Source organism: Camellia sinensis, chromosome 6 (genome assembly GCF_055761805.1).
Source record: "Camellia sinensis isolate YWXY chromosome 6, ASM5576180v1, whole genome shotgun sequence".
In the NCBI taxonomy this organism is placed as follows: domain Eukaryota; kingdom Viridiplantae; phylum Streptophyta; class Magnoliopsida; order Ericales; family Theaceae; genus Camellia; species Camellia sinensis.
In genome coordinates this window covers 186352996-186367464 of record NC_138966.1, presented here as the reverse complement: position 1 = coordinate 186367464, position 14469 = coordinate 186352996, and the positions used below count along the sequence as shown (strand labels likewise).

The window sequence follows — 14469 nt, the reverse complement described above, 5'->3', positions numbered from 1 at the left end:
AGGGACTGTCATATTGATTTAAGATGATGAACACAGTGATGAAGGATGGATTTGGGGCCAAACTTTCCCCCACCAAAAAAAAAAAAAAAAAACAACCGAGAAGAAGGAACAAAGAAGAAGAAGAAGAAGAAGAAGAAGAAATGTAAGATCTCTGTCTTTTCATTTACCTTCCTTCTTGCTTTTCCCTCTCCTTTTTGATTGTTTCTACAAACCCACAAAAAACCCATCTTTCTTTATATTTTCTTTGATCCTCAAGAACCAAAAAATATTGAAGCTAACCAAACCTAAGATCAAATTTTTTTCTTTTCTTTTCTACTAAAGTTCCATGTTTTGTTGTTTACTTTCCATGGAAATTGTTTCAATTTTTTAAATATTTTTATATTTGGATTTCAGGTGTGTCTCTGCCGTAATCACCATTGCCTCACCGTCGCCGCCGTGGTCGTGTAGTTGTCTGACCGTCAGTGGTGACTTCGACTCTTTGTTCATCTGTTCGTGAGGTGCTGTAGGATTCAAAACTTAGACAGAGAAGACAAGAGAGGAAAAGAAGAAAACATAAAAAGAAAAAAAAAAAAAATCCAAACGACATCATTTTGAACCGCTACAAGAACTATCACAGAAAATCTCGGTAGACGATCTAAACTCCATCTTAAATGAATTGTAATCAAATCCAATTGGTTATGAATAATTTGATTCCTCACTAGATCTGTCCACTCCTGTAATGCTAAACTATATGCTACTCAAGTATAGGGTGACAATTTTGGAGTAGCCATCCAACTTTTTCTTTGGCTTCTTATTGGGAAAAAACATAAGACACCGAAAGATTGATTTGTCCAAATCAGTCTCACTCTCACAAGGCGAACGAGGCCACACATATATCACATGTAATAGCCTCTGTTCCAGAAAAAAAAAAAAGGAAAAGTAAATGTACTATGAAATGAACATCTCCATGCTTCAGAGTTGAGACAAGAATGATCAAGCAGTTGGCGGTTGTTTTGGATTGTAGATTAGAAATTAAAGGTGCTTTTATTAATGATCAAGCAGTTGGCAGTTGTTTTGGATTGTAGATGAGAAATTAAAGGTGCCTTTATTAGATTGGTTATGAAAATTTATATAAATTACACTTATCCCATGTTTGATTTAAAAAGTTAAAAATCAATATATTAAATAAGGTCAAGTTTGACTATCCTAAATAAGTATACATTTTTTATCTTTTTTCCATCACATCATCTCTCTACTTTTCTGCACATCTTTTCATAAAAAGACAAAAAATATATTTATTTAAGTCATCTCAAATAACCCCTAAATTTTCATTTTGTAGTATTCAAAAATCATAAAAAGAAAAACAAAAAATGGAAGAGTTACATCCCAATCTTCCCTTACGGCTGACATAGGTGAAAATTTGTCTTAGTTTGACGCTTTCTTTTATCTTTTAACTTGTGGAAAAAAATTTGTCTTCATCAACTTTATACATTTGTCACATGTCACTAGAAATGTTAATAATAAAAATAAAAATAAAAATAAAAATAGAAACAGGATTTATGAAATAATTAATTATCACATCAGAACCCCACAAAATCATTATTCATTGCACTGAATGAATGCCAGAAATGAAACTGTGGAAATTGAAAAACGACAAAAAAAAAAAAAAAAAAAAATTTGTTCAATCTTTTTTTTTCCTCCTTCATATTTGTTATTCTAACCTTTTCTAAAAGCAAAAAAAATTAAAATACAAAACAAAGGGGATGATTCTTCATGAGGTCAACTATGATCATGGGATATGATAATAAGGCTCTGGTGGTGAAGGAGACGGTTCACATGGCGGCGGCGGCGATGGAGGTGGTGGACACGGTGGTGGTGGCGATGGCGGCGGTGGAGACGGCGGGGGTGGCGATGGCGGTGGTGGAGACGGCGGTGGCGGAGATGGCGGCGGCGGACTTCTAGGTGTACATCCAAAAGCACCGCAATCCACCTGCTGAGAAGAAATCCCCTTACACTCCTCCACCGACCGCTGCGCTGGCCTCCCCGGAATACAATTTTCCCGATCATCACTCGCCGGCAGCTTGAGACACATGTCCGGCTCTCCATCGAAGAAATTATACGAGTAAGTGAAGTTCTGAAGCTTCGGCAACTCACATATACTCTCCGGAATCTCGCCGGAAAGTTTGTTATGCGCCACATTCAACTGCTCCAAGCTCTTCATATCACCTATCTGGTCCGGCAAAGTCCCCACCAACGTATTAGAGCTCACATCAAAAACAGTTACACTTGTCAACAACCCAATCTCCGGAGGCAAACAACCATTTAAACTAGAATTCATTAAAATGATCTGATTTAGAGTGCCACCCATTTTCGCTATACTCGGCGGCAAACAACCATTAATCTTGTTATTCGCCAAAACAACAACCGACACCGGAGAGTTCCCGAAGTTCTTGGGTAGTTTAGATTGAAAATTATTGTTGTTAATGAACAAAGCGTCGAGTTTCAAGTCGAAAAGGCTTGAAGGAACGCTTCCTTTGAATAGGTTGAATCGAATATCGAGGAATTTTAAAGATGGAAGTTTGAGAACAACGCTTGGGAATTCTCCGGCGAGGAGGTTGTTGCTGACATCGAGCTCGAAGAGGAGGCGGAGCTTGCAAAAGCTCTGTGGGATTGTGCCGCAGAAGCGATTGGAGTTGATGTGGAAGAGAGAGAGGTCGGTGAGGAGGCCGAGGTCCTCCGGCAAGGTGCCGGAGATGTTTTCGTGGTTGAGGTCGATTCCGGCGACTGTGGTGATGTTGGGGTCATCGGGTGCGGGTGCACAGTAGACTCCGGTGTAGTTGCAGACATGGGGTCCATACCAGTTTGAAGTGAAGCCTTTTGGGTCTGAAGTGATTGAATGTTTCCATGCTTGGAGGGCTATGAAGGCATTGAGGAGTCTAGGGTTTGGGAAGGGTGGGGCAGGAGGGTAGGTGGCTTGGTGAGAGAGTGAAGAGAAGAAGAAGAGGAGAGAGAAGAAGCCCAAGGGGGCTAGGTTGAGAAGTGGGTTGATCTTCATTTTGGAGATGTATATGCCATTAATGATTAGCTTTGTGGTGTTGTTTGGTGTTTTGATGCTTGGGATATAGATGGTTTTATATATAAGTGGCGTGATGATTACTCTTGATGAAGGGTTTTTTTTTTTTTTTTTTTTTTTAACCAACAAATACTCTTGATGAAGGTTGGACAGTGCCTATCAGTGATTTGTACCATATAAATATTGCCTAATTAATTGGATTAATATCTGGGTAATCATTGAATATTCTCTACAATTCCCAACCAATAATATATTAAAAAAATTACCAGTAAGATTTTAGGATAAATTACAAATACACCCTGGAGATTTAATTAAACGGCAGTGATTCATCCCCGAAAACGGGGGAACTCGAATCCCCCGAAATGCCATTTCAAGTAAAAAAAAAAAAAAAAAAAAAAAGAAAAAAAGAAAACAAAAAGAAAACAGTTTCCAGAAAAGGAAATTAGGGGGATTAGGGGGAGGGATTTTAGGGCTCTAAATCATTTTCCTTAATTAAAATATATGATCGCTCGTTGTGATTTTAAAAATTACATTCCACTCTTGAGGTTTCTAATTTTATAATAAATCGTATTTTTTATTAATAAATCATTAAGTCAATTAACAGTTTTTAATGATATTAAAAATATGTTTCAATTAATAATTTATAAAATTTTATTATTATATTGGAGAGCAATTATAAATTTTATTTTTTTTAGTTAATTCTGTTAAATAAAATTTTTTCACAATGGGGTATTTGTAACTTTTCAAACTAGAAGGGGCAATCTGTATTTTAAGCAAAGCTAGGGAGGTATATTTGTAATTTATCCAAGATTTTATTGACATACTTTTACTAGGAAACAGATTCTCTACAGTCTACTATATAGACTGGATCGTGTTATTCAGGTTTATGGAACTTATTATGGGTCTTATTTTCTTAATCCAAATAATTCAATATGTAAAATTTGTCGAGTATTTTATTCGTGCAAAAATTGGATTGATTGAATATTAATAACTATTTGATCGGATACGATTTATGTCAACAATTTATTTTGAAAAATATATTTATTGTTGACAGAAATATGATTTGATCAAGTAAACTATCGATATTCAATTAACGTGATTTTTTACAAGAATGAAATACTCAACGATTTCTACACATTGAACGGTTTGGATAATTAAAACAAGACACATGATGAGTCTTCACAGGCCTAACAACACGCTCTAGTCCAATCTCAGAGTCGAGAGAAGCATGGCCCCTTTTATTAGGTAATTGAGAAAAAAAAATATTAAAATATCATTTGGAAACTTCTAATTAACTTGAAAATTGACTAATTCAATTAATTTTTTAATTTTTTATTAGAAGATGTATAGAAAATTAAAAATAATGATTTGATAATTTATAATGACTTTCTAATTTTTTTTTACTAAAATCCTATCATCCCAAACAAGTCTTAAGTATTGTTAATAACTAATGACATAACATAAAACTTTACAGGTTAGACAATTTTCACATTACATAAATCTTTGTTTAGTAGTTAAAAAATACTATTAACTTGTATCAGAGTATTATATGACATTCTTCGTATGATGCTATGAGCTAATAAAAATAATAATAGATATACAAACTTCTATTATATATATATATATATATACACATCACAAACTGATATGTCATGTAATATTAAAGTTTGGAATTTCAAATAGGATCCACCAAATTTAAATGATAGGAACAAATTATTGCTACTTCAGTTTATAAAGTAAGTTTCTAAAAATAAATAAATAAATAAATAATAAAAAATTTATTTGTATAACATTACTTATTAAGAAACCATAAATCACAATAAATAAGTTATTATTTGTCTCTCAACTACTTAATAAAAGTAAGTTAATAATGTCATTCCAATAAAATTTTGGACAAATTGTATTAGTGATCCCTACATTTTGCCCATTTGTATAATTTCGGTCCTTATATTTTCAATTGACTCAATTTTGGTCATTAATTTTAAATTTTGCATCAATTTTATTCAATTGATAACTCCGTTAATGTTTTTGAAGTAAAACAAGTACTGAATTTGTTGAGATTAACTCACTAAATTAAGTAAGTTTATCATTTTGCTGGTAAAAATATGACATATGCCACTTATATGCGTATTTTTTTATTAAAAAAATGTTAAGAATTGCAATTAATTTGATCAAATTAAAATAAAATTATAAATTCATGATTAAAATTGAATTAATTGAAATTACAAAGATCAAAATAATACAAAGACTAAATATAAGGACTATTATTGTAATTTGTTCTAAAATTTCTGACTAAATTATTCATTGAGATCATTTAAATAAGGAGAACTTACCAATAAGTCTCATATACAAAGTTCAAGATCCATCTAATCCCTAAACAAAACACTTACACCAATTAGTCTATATATTTTTAATTGTTACCAAAAAATACTTTTTTTTTTTTGTCCAATTTACAGATGTTGTTACATTCTACTACCGTCAAACTTCCGTCAAGCAGTCACCGGAGACTCGTCGAAATATTCAACATCATCGGAAAGTCACCGGAGTATCGCCGGGAAGTCGCTGGAATGTTCAGAACGTTCACGGAACGTTAAGAATATCATTGGAGATTCACTGGAATATCTAGAATATCATCGGGAAAAAAAAATAAATGGAGAAATTAGAGTGAAAAAATATAGCAAAATGTGCTAAATATTGATAAACTAAAAGAAAAAAAAAATTTGAACGACAAAAAACAGCAACAATGGGAAAAACATATGTTATTTTTTAATTTTTGTAAGGTTTAAGCAAATAATCTCCAATATTGATCAAACTGAAAAGTAAGTTTTGAAACTGTAAAATATTACAGTTTTAAAACAAAAATCTATTAAGTATTTATTCTTATTAATCAAACTGAAAAATATGTTATGAAACTGTAAAATTTTACAGTTCTAAAAACTGTTATGAAACTGTAAAATTTTACAGTTTTATACCATGATTCATTCCAGCACCAAAAAAATTTGAAACTGCAAAATTTTACAATTTTCACCGCCTGTAACTGAAGCTCAAAAATAACTTGTTCAGAACTTAAAAAATTTCTCCATTAGAACAAAAAAAAAAAGAAGTGTATATCAAAGAAAATGTAAAAAAAAAAAAAAAAAAAAAAAACGATCGAAGGAGAGAGGTGAATGTAGAGAGAGGATTGTACTTCGGCAACTATTTTTTGTTTAGATCTAGTCAGATCTGATGTAGATCTACTCAAATCTGATGTAAATCTATACAGCACCAAAAAAATTTGAAACTGTAAAATTTTACAGTTTTTACCGCCTGTAACTAAAACTCGAAAACAACTTGTTCAAAACTTAAAAATTTTCTTCATTAGAACAGAAAAAAGAGAAGTGTATAACAGAGAAAATATACAAAAAATAAGAGATCGAAGGAGAGAGGCGAATATAGAGAGAGGATTGTACTCCGGCAACTATTTTTTGTTTAGATATAACCGAATCTAATGTAGATCTACATCAGATCTAATGTAAATCTACTCATTTTCTTCGTCGGAAACATATCTTCTTTATTGTCGGTGAGAGTGAAGTAAATAGTCGGCGGTCGATGGTTGTCGGTGAATCTCAATCGATGATAGTCGTCGGTCGCCGATGACTATATATCGGAAAGAGAAAGAGAAGAAGCAAGATATAGTTACCCGTCAACGATCGCCGAAAAACACAAAGAGCAAAAGAGACAAAGAAGAAGAGAGACAGAGAAGAAGAATAATAACGTTATGGGGCTTTTGGGTATAAACAAAAAATTATAAGACTAAATAGACTACATACTTTTCAAACAAGACTTCCTGATAATTTCCCCTTTAAATAATGAATAACTCATCTAATTTATTTTATTTGGTAATATACTTATTTGTGGAAACTACCCAATAATTTCCTTGAAAGCGTTGACCAGATCCCACTCCCGTAGTAATAATTTAGGAGTACAATTATGCATAGAGGTTTTTTTTTTTTTTTTTTGGTAATTATTTATGGAAATGCATAGAGTTGTTGATGTATTAATTTAAATTTAAACTTAGGCCTCATTTTGAAACAGGATAATTTAGTAATTTTTTAGTTATTTGGTTAAAATATGAGCTAAAAAAAACTAGTATATTTGGGATGACTTTTTGACTTTTTACGAAAAGATGTGTAAAAAATAGAGAGAAAAGAGAATTTTTGACTTTTTGGTATGAGTTGTTGGCTTTTTGGCTAATTTAGTAACGTTTTAGTTTTTTTGCTAAAAAAGATGGTTCCCAAACGAGGCCTTAATATTTCTTTTGACGTCGTGTAAGGTCATTTTTAGAGTTTGTTTGGCAAGTGAGTTGGTTTTTTTATTTTTTTGACTATTTTAGTTTGGGGCTAAAAATTCTCTTTTTGAATAGGTTTTTTGATTTTTTTTTTTACTTTTTGTGAGAGAAAGAATGTAATAGTTATGAGTTGGATGTAGTATTTTGTCTTATTAAGCTAAAAATCTTACCTTTTTTTTGTGACTAAAATAGCCTCAAACTCAACCCAACCCAACCCAACCCAAGTTGCCAAACGAAGGCTTTTTCATTAAATTTAAAATTGATAAAAAAAATTAATAAAAATGGTGTTCCAATTGTTTAATCATATTGGTATTAAATGAAGAGAGCAGTATATTTTTCATTAAATGAAGAGAGCGTTTATCTTTTCATCAAATTTTACAGGTGATCGTTGATGGACGACTGAGTAGACAACGTCCTAGACAATCGATTTTGGAATAAATTTGATAAAAATTTAATCTAGACCAAACGACTTGGCGAATAATCGACTAGACAACCGGCTAGATTCGATAAAACCATTAAAGTATATCATATCAAATCAAATTCTTTCGCTAATTTAGGCCTCGTTTGGAAACATGTTAATTTAGTAATTTTTTGGCTATTTAGCTAAAAGATGAACTAAAAAAAACTAGTATGTTTGGGATGACTTTTTAACATTTTACGAAAATATTTACAAAAAGTAGAGAGAGAAGATAATTTTTTAATTTTTTAACTAAACCGATCACTTCTCAAACGAGGCATTAATAAAACATTAGAAATAATCTAAAAGGGAGGTAACATTGAAAGTTCATTTATTTATTTTTAGTACTTTTTGTATTTATTTGTTTATTATTTTTAATACTTTTTGTATTTATTGTTTAGTTTTTCATGGCAATGCACTGGCATGGTAGGCTAGGCTAGATGATGTTGTACTTTTTATATGGAGAGTTTGATGGAAAATAGTTATGTGATCTCACCAAAACACGGTTTTATTACGTTGGTGGCTTACAAAAGGTAGCATTATTTCAAATCTAAAAGTTGGTATTACTGCCTCTTTTTGGGAATAAGTTAAAAATTAATTTTTTTACTTTTAATTTCTAATCTAATCACTTTTTTTTTTTTTTTTTTTTATATTTTTAAAAAAAATTAAAAAAATAATTTTTAATCTACTTGCCATAGCTTTTAACCTATATTTTTGCAGTGTTGTGCTTATTATTATTCAAAATGAGCTATGGAAAACAGAAAGGTTGGGACACCAATTTGGAGGACTTTGCCTTTGTTGAATTTCTATGGGATTTGGTACCTACGGGAAGTGAATAAAATTACCAAAATGTAAAATAGTTTTTTTTGTCACTTGATAAATTATATTTATCTAGTAATTTTTTATTAATTTTAAAGTATCGCAGTTGAATTGTGATGCTGAGAGATGATTGAAATTAATGGTCGACCACGATTGGAATAAATTGAAATTGAGGTGGACGCGATGTTAATAACAAGTTAACAACTCCTTACAAATAACTTCTGTGCCTAACTTACTTCAAATTTAATGATTGCAAGTATTTCATGAACAAATTAGAATCCTAACAATTACGCATATCTAAAAGTGTGCTGATTTCCCTACGAATGAAGAAAATTGTATGGAGGAAGTCTCTTATGTTTTTTTATGTATTAGTAATCCACTGTTGGAAAATCGTCAAGTGTTTTTTTATAGGGGTGAGCATGGTCCGGATTGGACCGGATTGGGATAAAATCAGGACCAATCCGTTATTTACGGTTTCTAAAAAATTGGAACCAATCCAATCCGTTTAAATCATGGAACCAATCCGAACCAATCCATTTAAATACGGATTGGATCGGTTTAGGACCACGGATTCACATAATTAAATAACAAAAATATATATAACACTTGAATTTCATAAAAATATAAACATAGCGCTATATTAATTCCATAATAGAAACATGTTTTTCTATAATAACGACATACTGTTCTAGAATTTAAACAACCATAAGAAAACTGGTTTCACCATAAGTATTCAGACCATTGCAAATTAAAACTTAAAACTAACAAACAAAAATAATAAAAGAAGATATTATACGGTTTTAGGTTTGAGTTTAGATTTTACATAGAATAAGAAAAGATACTATGGGGGAGGATGTATAATAAAAATATAGACTATTTGTATACGGTCCGGATCGGTTCCAATCCAGAACCGTGGGATTTAATCCGGAACCAATCCGTGAACTACGGATTTTTAATTATTCAATCCGGAACCGAACCGCGGATTCAAAAAACCAATCCAAACCTATCGGATTGGACTGGACTGGATCGGATTACGGATTTTACGGATTCCTTGCTCAGCCCTATTTTTTTATCCCAAATCATGAGAGTATTGTATACTTAACACTCCTAATCAATAATGTAATAAGATTAATGTTTGGGAGCATTAAAAATGGAGTAGTAGAGGGAGCACTAATGAGCTGGTTCCTCCCTTGATGTGATAGTTGTCTCTGTTGTTGTTGTTGTTATTTTTTTTTTTATAATATTTTTCAATTCATTAGAGCTGTTAGTGCTTGTTTTTTTAGTAGTCTCAATCAGCTCTGATAAAATAATAAATTTTATGAGTGAAAAAAAGCTAACTTTTATATGGTCGTTGAGATAAGAAATAACCAACTTAATATATTTTGCGATTCTTCATTTGTCGAAAACACAATACAAGTAATTTCACATGGTGTTTCAAATTACTTAATAAATTTTTATAAATATCATCTTTTATTTTATCTCTTACATGAATTTGTGTTTATTGTTATGTATATCTACATAAATTCATCTGGTGGATATATAAATATATATATATATATATATATATATATATATATATATATGCACCATCAATTATTACATCTATTGTCACGCCCTCAAAATAAACACATTATATATATATCATTGGCATGCAGTATTAAAAGAAACCAATTCATTATCTCATTCATCAGAGTATTACTAAATGAAAACATTACATGTAAAATCAAATTAAATGCCCTATGGGCTTACATCTTTCCATGCCAACACTTGGACATGAGAATATGAGTTCTAACTTAAATACAAATAAAGCCCTAGGCTTGAATGTTTATCAAATAAAGACAAATAACTAAAGATAGTCTTCAAAATCCAAATCCTTCCAAGCTAAGTTCTTGGAGGTAGCTTATCACCTGGACCTGAAAATGATGTTCCCATATAGGGTGAGCCACAGCCCAGTAGAAATATACCAAACCAAATATAAGCATTGAATAAAGCAATAGCATTCAATAGATGGTTAACCAAGATAATCAATTACATCATTATACAGTTTCATGACATTAATGTCTAAGACACGTTTTACTTTCCAACATTATCAATATGGCTCAGAACCTGGCCAAGCTTACAACAGTGAACTATATATATATATATATATATATATCAAATTCACATTCTTCCAATGTTAACAAACAAATGAGACTCAGGCTCAAATCAAAACACTTCATACTTCCAGTTTGATACACATTTTAGTGTTGTATCAATAAAAACACTTCAATATAAATAAGCACACATAAATGTGATGCTAATGGAGTCCATCCCCTATCTCCTCCCAAACAAAATCCGGTTTAGAGGTCCATCCCCTATCTTCCCCTAAACCGTGGAGTACATCCCCTATCTCCTCCCACACAAAACAATGTATGTAAACACATAACATATACAACACACAATCAATACACATAATGTCTGTATTAATTCAGCAGTCAAAATTGATGACTTAATCAATGATTAGTTTCAGTTATCCCTAATCCACATGCAGTGTCTACAACAAGCACGGCTATCATCCACCGATAGCCCAAAACAGTTATTTCTAAACTGAAAATAAATATATCAACAATTCAATAGGCGAGTGATTTAAATTATCCAACTACGCCATATAATCAATGAAATCCCCAATTCCATGAATTTAACCATGTTTCCCCAATTCCATGAATTTAACCATATTTCCAAATTCCCTTAAACCGAATTAATTTATTAATACCACTAGGGTTTTTCCCAAAATTACCAAAGTATCCCCAACATATCAAAATACCAAAACTTAGAACAAAACTTATAGAATGGAGTAGGAAATCCCTACCTCGAAGAAATAGCCCCAAAAGAGAAGATGGAGATGAAGACCCAAACTTCAAAGTGCTCCAAACTACCAACAATTCAAATTAAAACGAAGCCCTCGACTCACACACCCTTTTTAATGAAGGATCTAGGGTAGAAACACACCCTAAGTGGATCAAATCTAAGAGAGAAGGTGAGCAGGGTGGGAGAGAAGTCGGACCTTAGGGTTTGGAATCTGAAAAGAGGATGAAAAACTGATTAAAAACCCGCTGCTGTCTAATTAAACTGGACAGGCTCACTCGAGCGAAGAATTGGTCGCTCGAGCGACCAGACACAAGAAATCCTCGCTCGAGCAAAGAAAAGCTCGCTCGAGCCAAGAATGCAATGCTACAGGTCCATACCAGACGCAAACGCTCGCTCGAGCTAAGAAAATCTGGCTCGAGCCACCAAACACAAAAACAACCCTCGCTCGAGCGACCAAGTACTCGCTCGAGCGACCAACCAAAAAAACTGGACAGCAACACTTGGTTTCCGAACCCAACCAACCTGAAACAAAACCTGCCCAACACATCCTATAACTCCAAATAAGAAAATAAAGAATGACAACAATAATTATACAATGACAGAATCTACGGAACCTAAGTCCGGATACAATAATCAAATGGAAAAAGACCGGGGTCGCTATAACCTCCCCCCCTTAAAAGAATTTCGTCCCCGAAATTAAGCATAAGTTTGCAAACAAAAACAAGTTTTTCTCAATTCTCAAAGATATTATATAACAACAATAAACATCTTGACCCAATACTGGTCACTTCATTTCTTTATCAAGGGGTATCTCACAATATATATAAAACAACATATATCTCAACCTGTATCATTAGTATGCATTATTCCTTTCAATGTTAACAATTCCCATATCATATTCAATCGCATGATATATACCACACATTCAACAATGTACTCAACAGATGCAATGTTACACTAAACTTCTATAGTGAAGCAAGCTTCAAAATACGCCCATTTACCAATACAAACTCAATGTTTTACAACCTAAGACATATATAAAGCTCTTAAGTTCAACAATATAACAGAATCTAATTATAAGATTACAAATCAACAAACATGTCCGGATATTTCTGGCGGACTTCCAATTCACGTTCCCAAGTGGCTTCCTCTACTCCGTGATGTTTCCACAAAACTTTCACCAAAGGGATGGTTTTGCCTCGCAAAACTTGATCCCGCCTATCCAAGACCCGAACCGGTCTCTCCTCATACGAGACATCCTCGTCAACCACTAAATCAGTCCAATCCAACACATGTGATGGATCCGGCTCATACTTCCGAAGCATACTCACATGAAACACGTCATGTACTCCGGACAACTGCGGCGGCAAAGCTAAATAATAAGCAGCCTCGCCAATCCTCTCAAGGATCTCAAACGGACCAATGAACCGAGGGGACAACTTCCCGCTCTTCCCAAACCTCATCAAACCCCGCCTAGGTGATATCTTCAGAAAGACATGATCACCCACCTCAAACACCAAAGGTCTCATCTTACGGTCTGCATAAGATTTCTGATGACTCTGTGCTGTAACAAGCCTCTTACGGATAAGCTCAACTTTCTCCGTCGTTTCCCTCACCAACTCCGGACCCAACAGAGGTGCATCACCCACCTCGGCCCAACAAACAGGAGATCTACACGGTCGGCCATACAAGGCCTCAAATGGTGCCATACCGATACTAGACTAGAAACTGTTGTTGTAGGCAAACTCTACTAACGGCAAGTGCCTCTCCCATGACCCACTAAAGTCTAGAACACAACCCCGAAGCATATCCTCAAGGATCTGAATAGTACGCTCGGACTGCCCGTCAGTCTGAGGATGATAAGCCGTACTAAAGGTCAACTTAGTGCCTAAGGCACTCTGGAAACTCTGCCACAACCTGGCAGTAAAACGAGGATCTCTATCTGAAACGATCGTCACTGGGACCCCGTGCAACCTCACTATGTCCCGAATGTACAAGTCGGCAAGATGATCTACCGAATCTCTCACGCGCATAGGAATAAAGTGCGCCGACTTAGTCAACCGGTCCACAACTACCCAAATAGCATCACTACCCCGCTGAGTCCTCGGAAGACCCACAACGAAGTCCATAGTAACATGTTCCCACTTCCACTCGGCAATAGGCAAGGGTTGCAACAAACCCGCTGGCCTCTGATGTTCGGCCTTCACTTGCTGACAAGTAAGGCACTTAGATACGAAAGTTGCCACATCTCTCTTCATACCCTGCCACCAGAACTGGCGACCCAAATCCCGATACATCTTAGTGCCTCCCGGATGCACCGCAATGCGTGAATGATGAAACTCTTGGAGTACCTCCTCTCGGCAAGACTCTGGCACAAACGGACGGTCTCGGTATCTCACACTCAGGTCGGAATACACCGTCAAACCCTTCTCAACCTTCCCACCAGAAATCTTCTCACGCAAAGATTCTACCTCAAGGTCACCCCTCTGAGCCTCTAACACTCGAGTCACAAGTGTAGGCTGTGCAACAACAGAAAACAAGGCCGCAGCCTCAACGGATTCGCCCAGAAGTAAATCAAACTCCCCAAGTGCACCCAACATCTCCCATTCTCGGATGGCTATACTAGCTATGTCACCAACAGGTTTCCTGCTAAGGGCATCAGCCACCACATTGGCCTTTCCCGGATGATAATGCAACTCAAAGTCATAATCCTCTATGAATTCCATCCACCTCCTCTGCCTCAAGTTCAAGTCTTTCTGTGTAAACAAATATTTCAGACTCTTATGATCCGAGAATACCTCAAATCTCTCACCATAAAGATAATGCCTCCAAATCTTCAAGGCAAATATCACAGCTGCTAACTCTAGATCATGCGTAGGGTAATTCTGCTCGTGAATTTTCAACTGACGTGAGCCATAGGCAATTACTTTCCCTTCTTGCATTAACACACAACCCAGACCCTCTCGT

General features: G+C 34.3%; 1 protein-coding gene across 1 annotated transcript; it reads right to left on the bottom strand.

The window, feature by feature from the left end:
- Nucleotides 1-1554: 1554 nt before the first annotated feature.
- Nucleotides 1555-3236, bottom strand: LOC114307017 (Leucine-rich repeat (LRR) family protein). The gene has a single exon (XM_028252361.2). The coding sequence runs from the start codon at nt 3032-3034 to the stop codon at nt 1769-1771; it is 1266 nt and encodes a 421-aa protein (XP_028108162.2). The 5' UTR covers nt 3035-3236; the 3' UTR covers nt 1555-1768.
- Between the last annotated feature and the right edge of the window lie 11233 nt (nt 3237-14469).

What these genes read in the sequence shown, in the direction of transcription:
- LOC114307017 (XM_028252361.2), bottom strand. Translation starts at nt 3,034, where the DNA reads ATGAAGATCAACCCACTTCTCAACCTAGCCCCCTTGGGCTTCTTCTCT.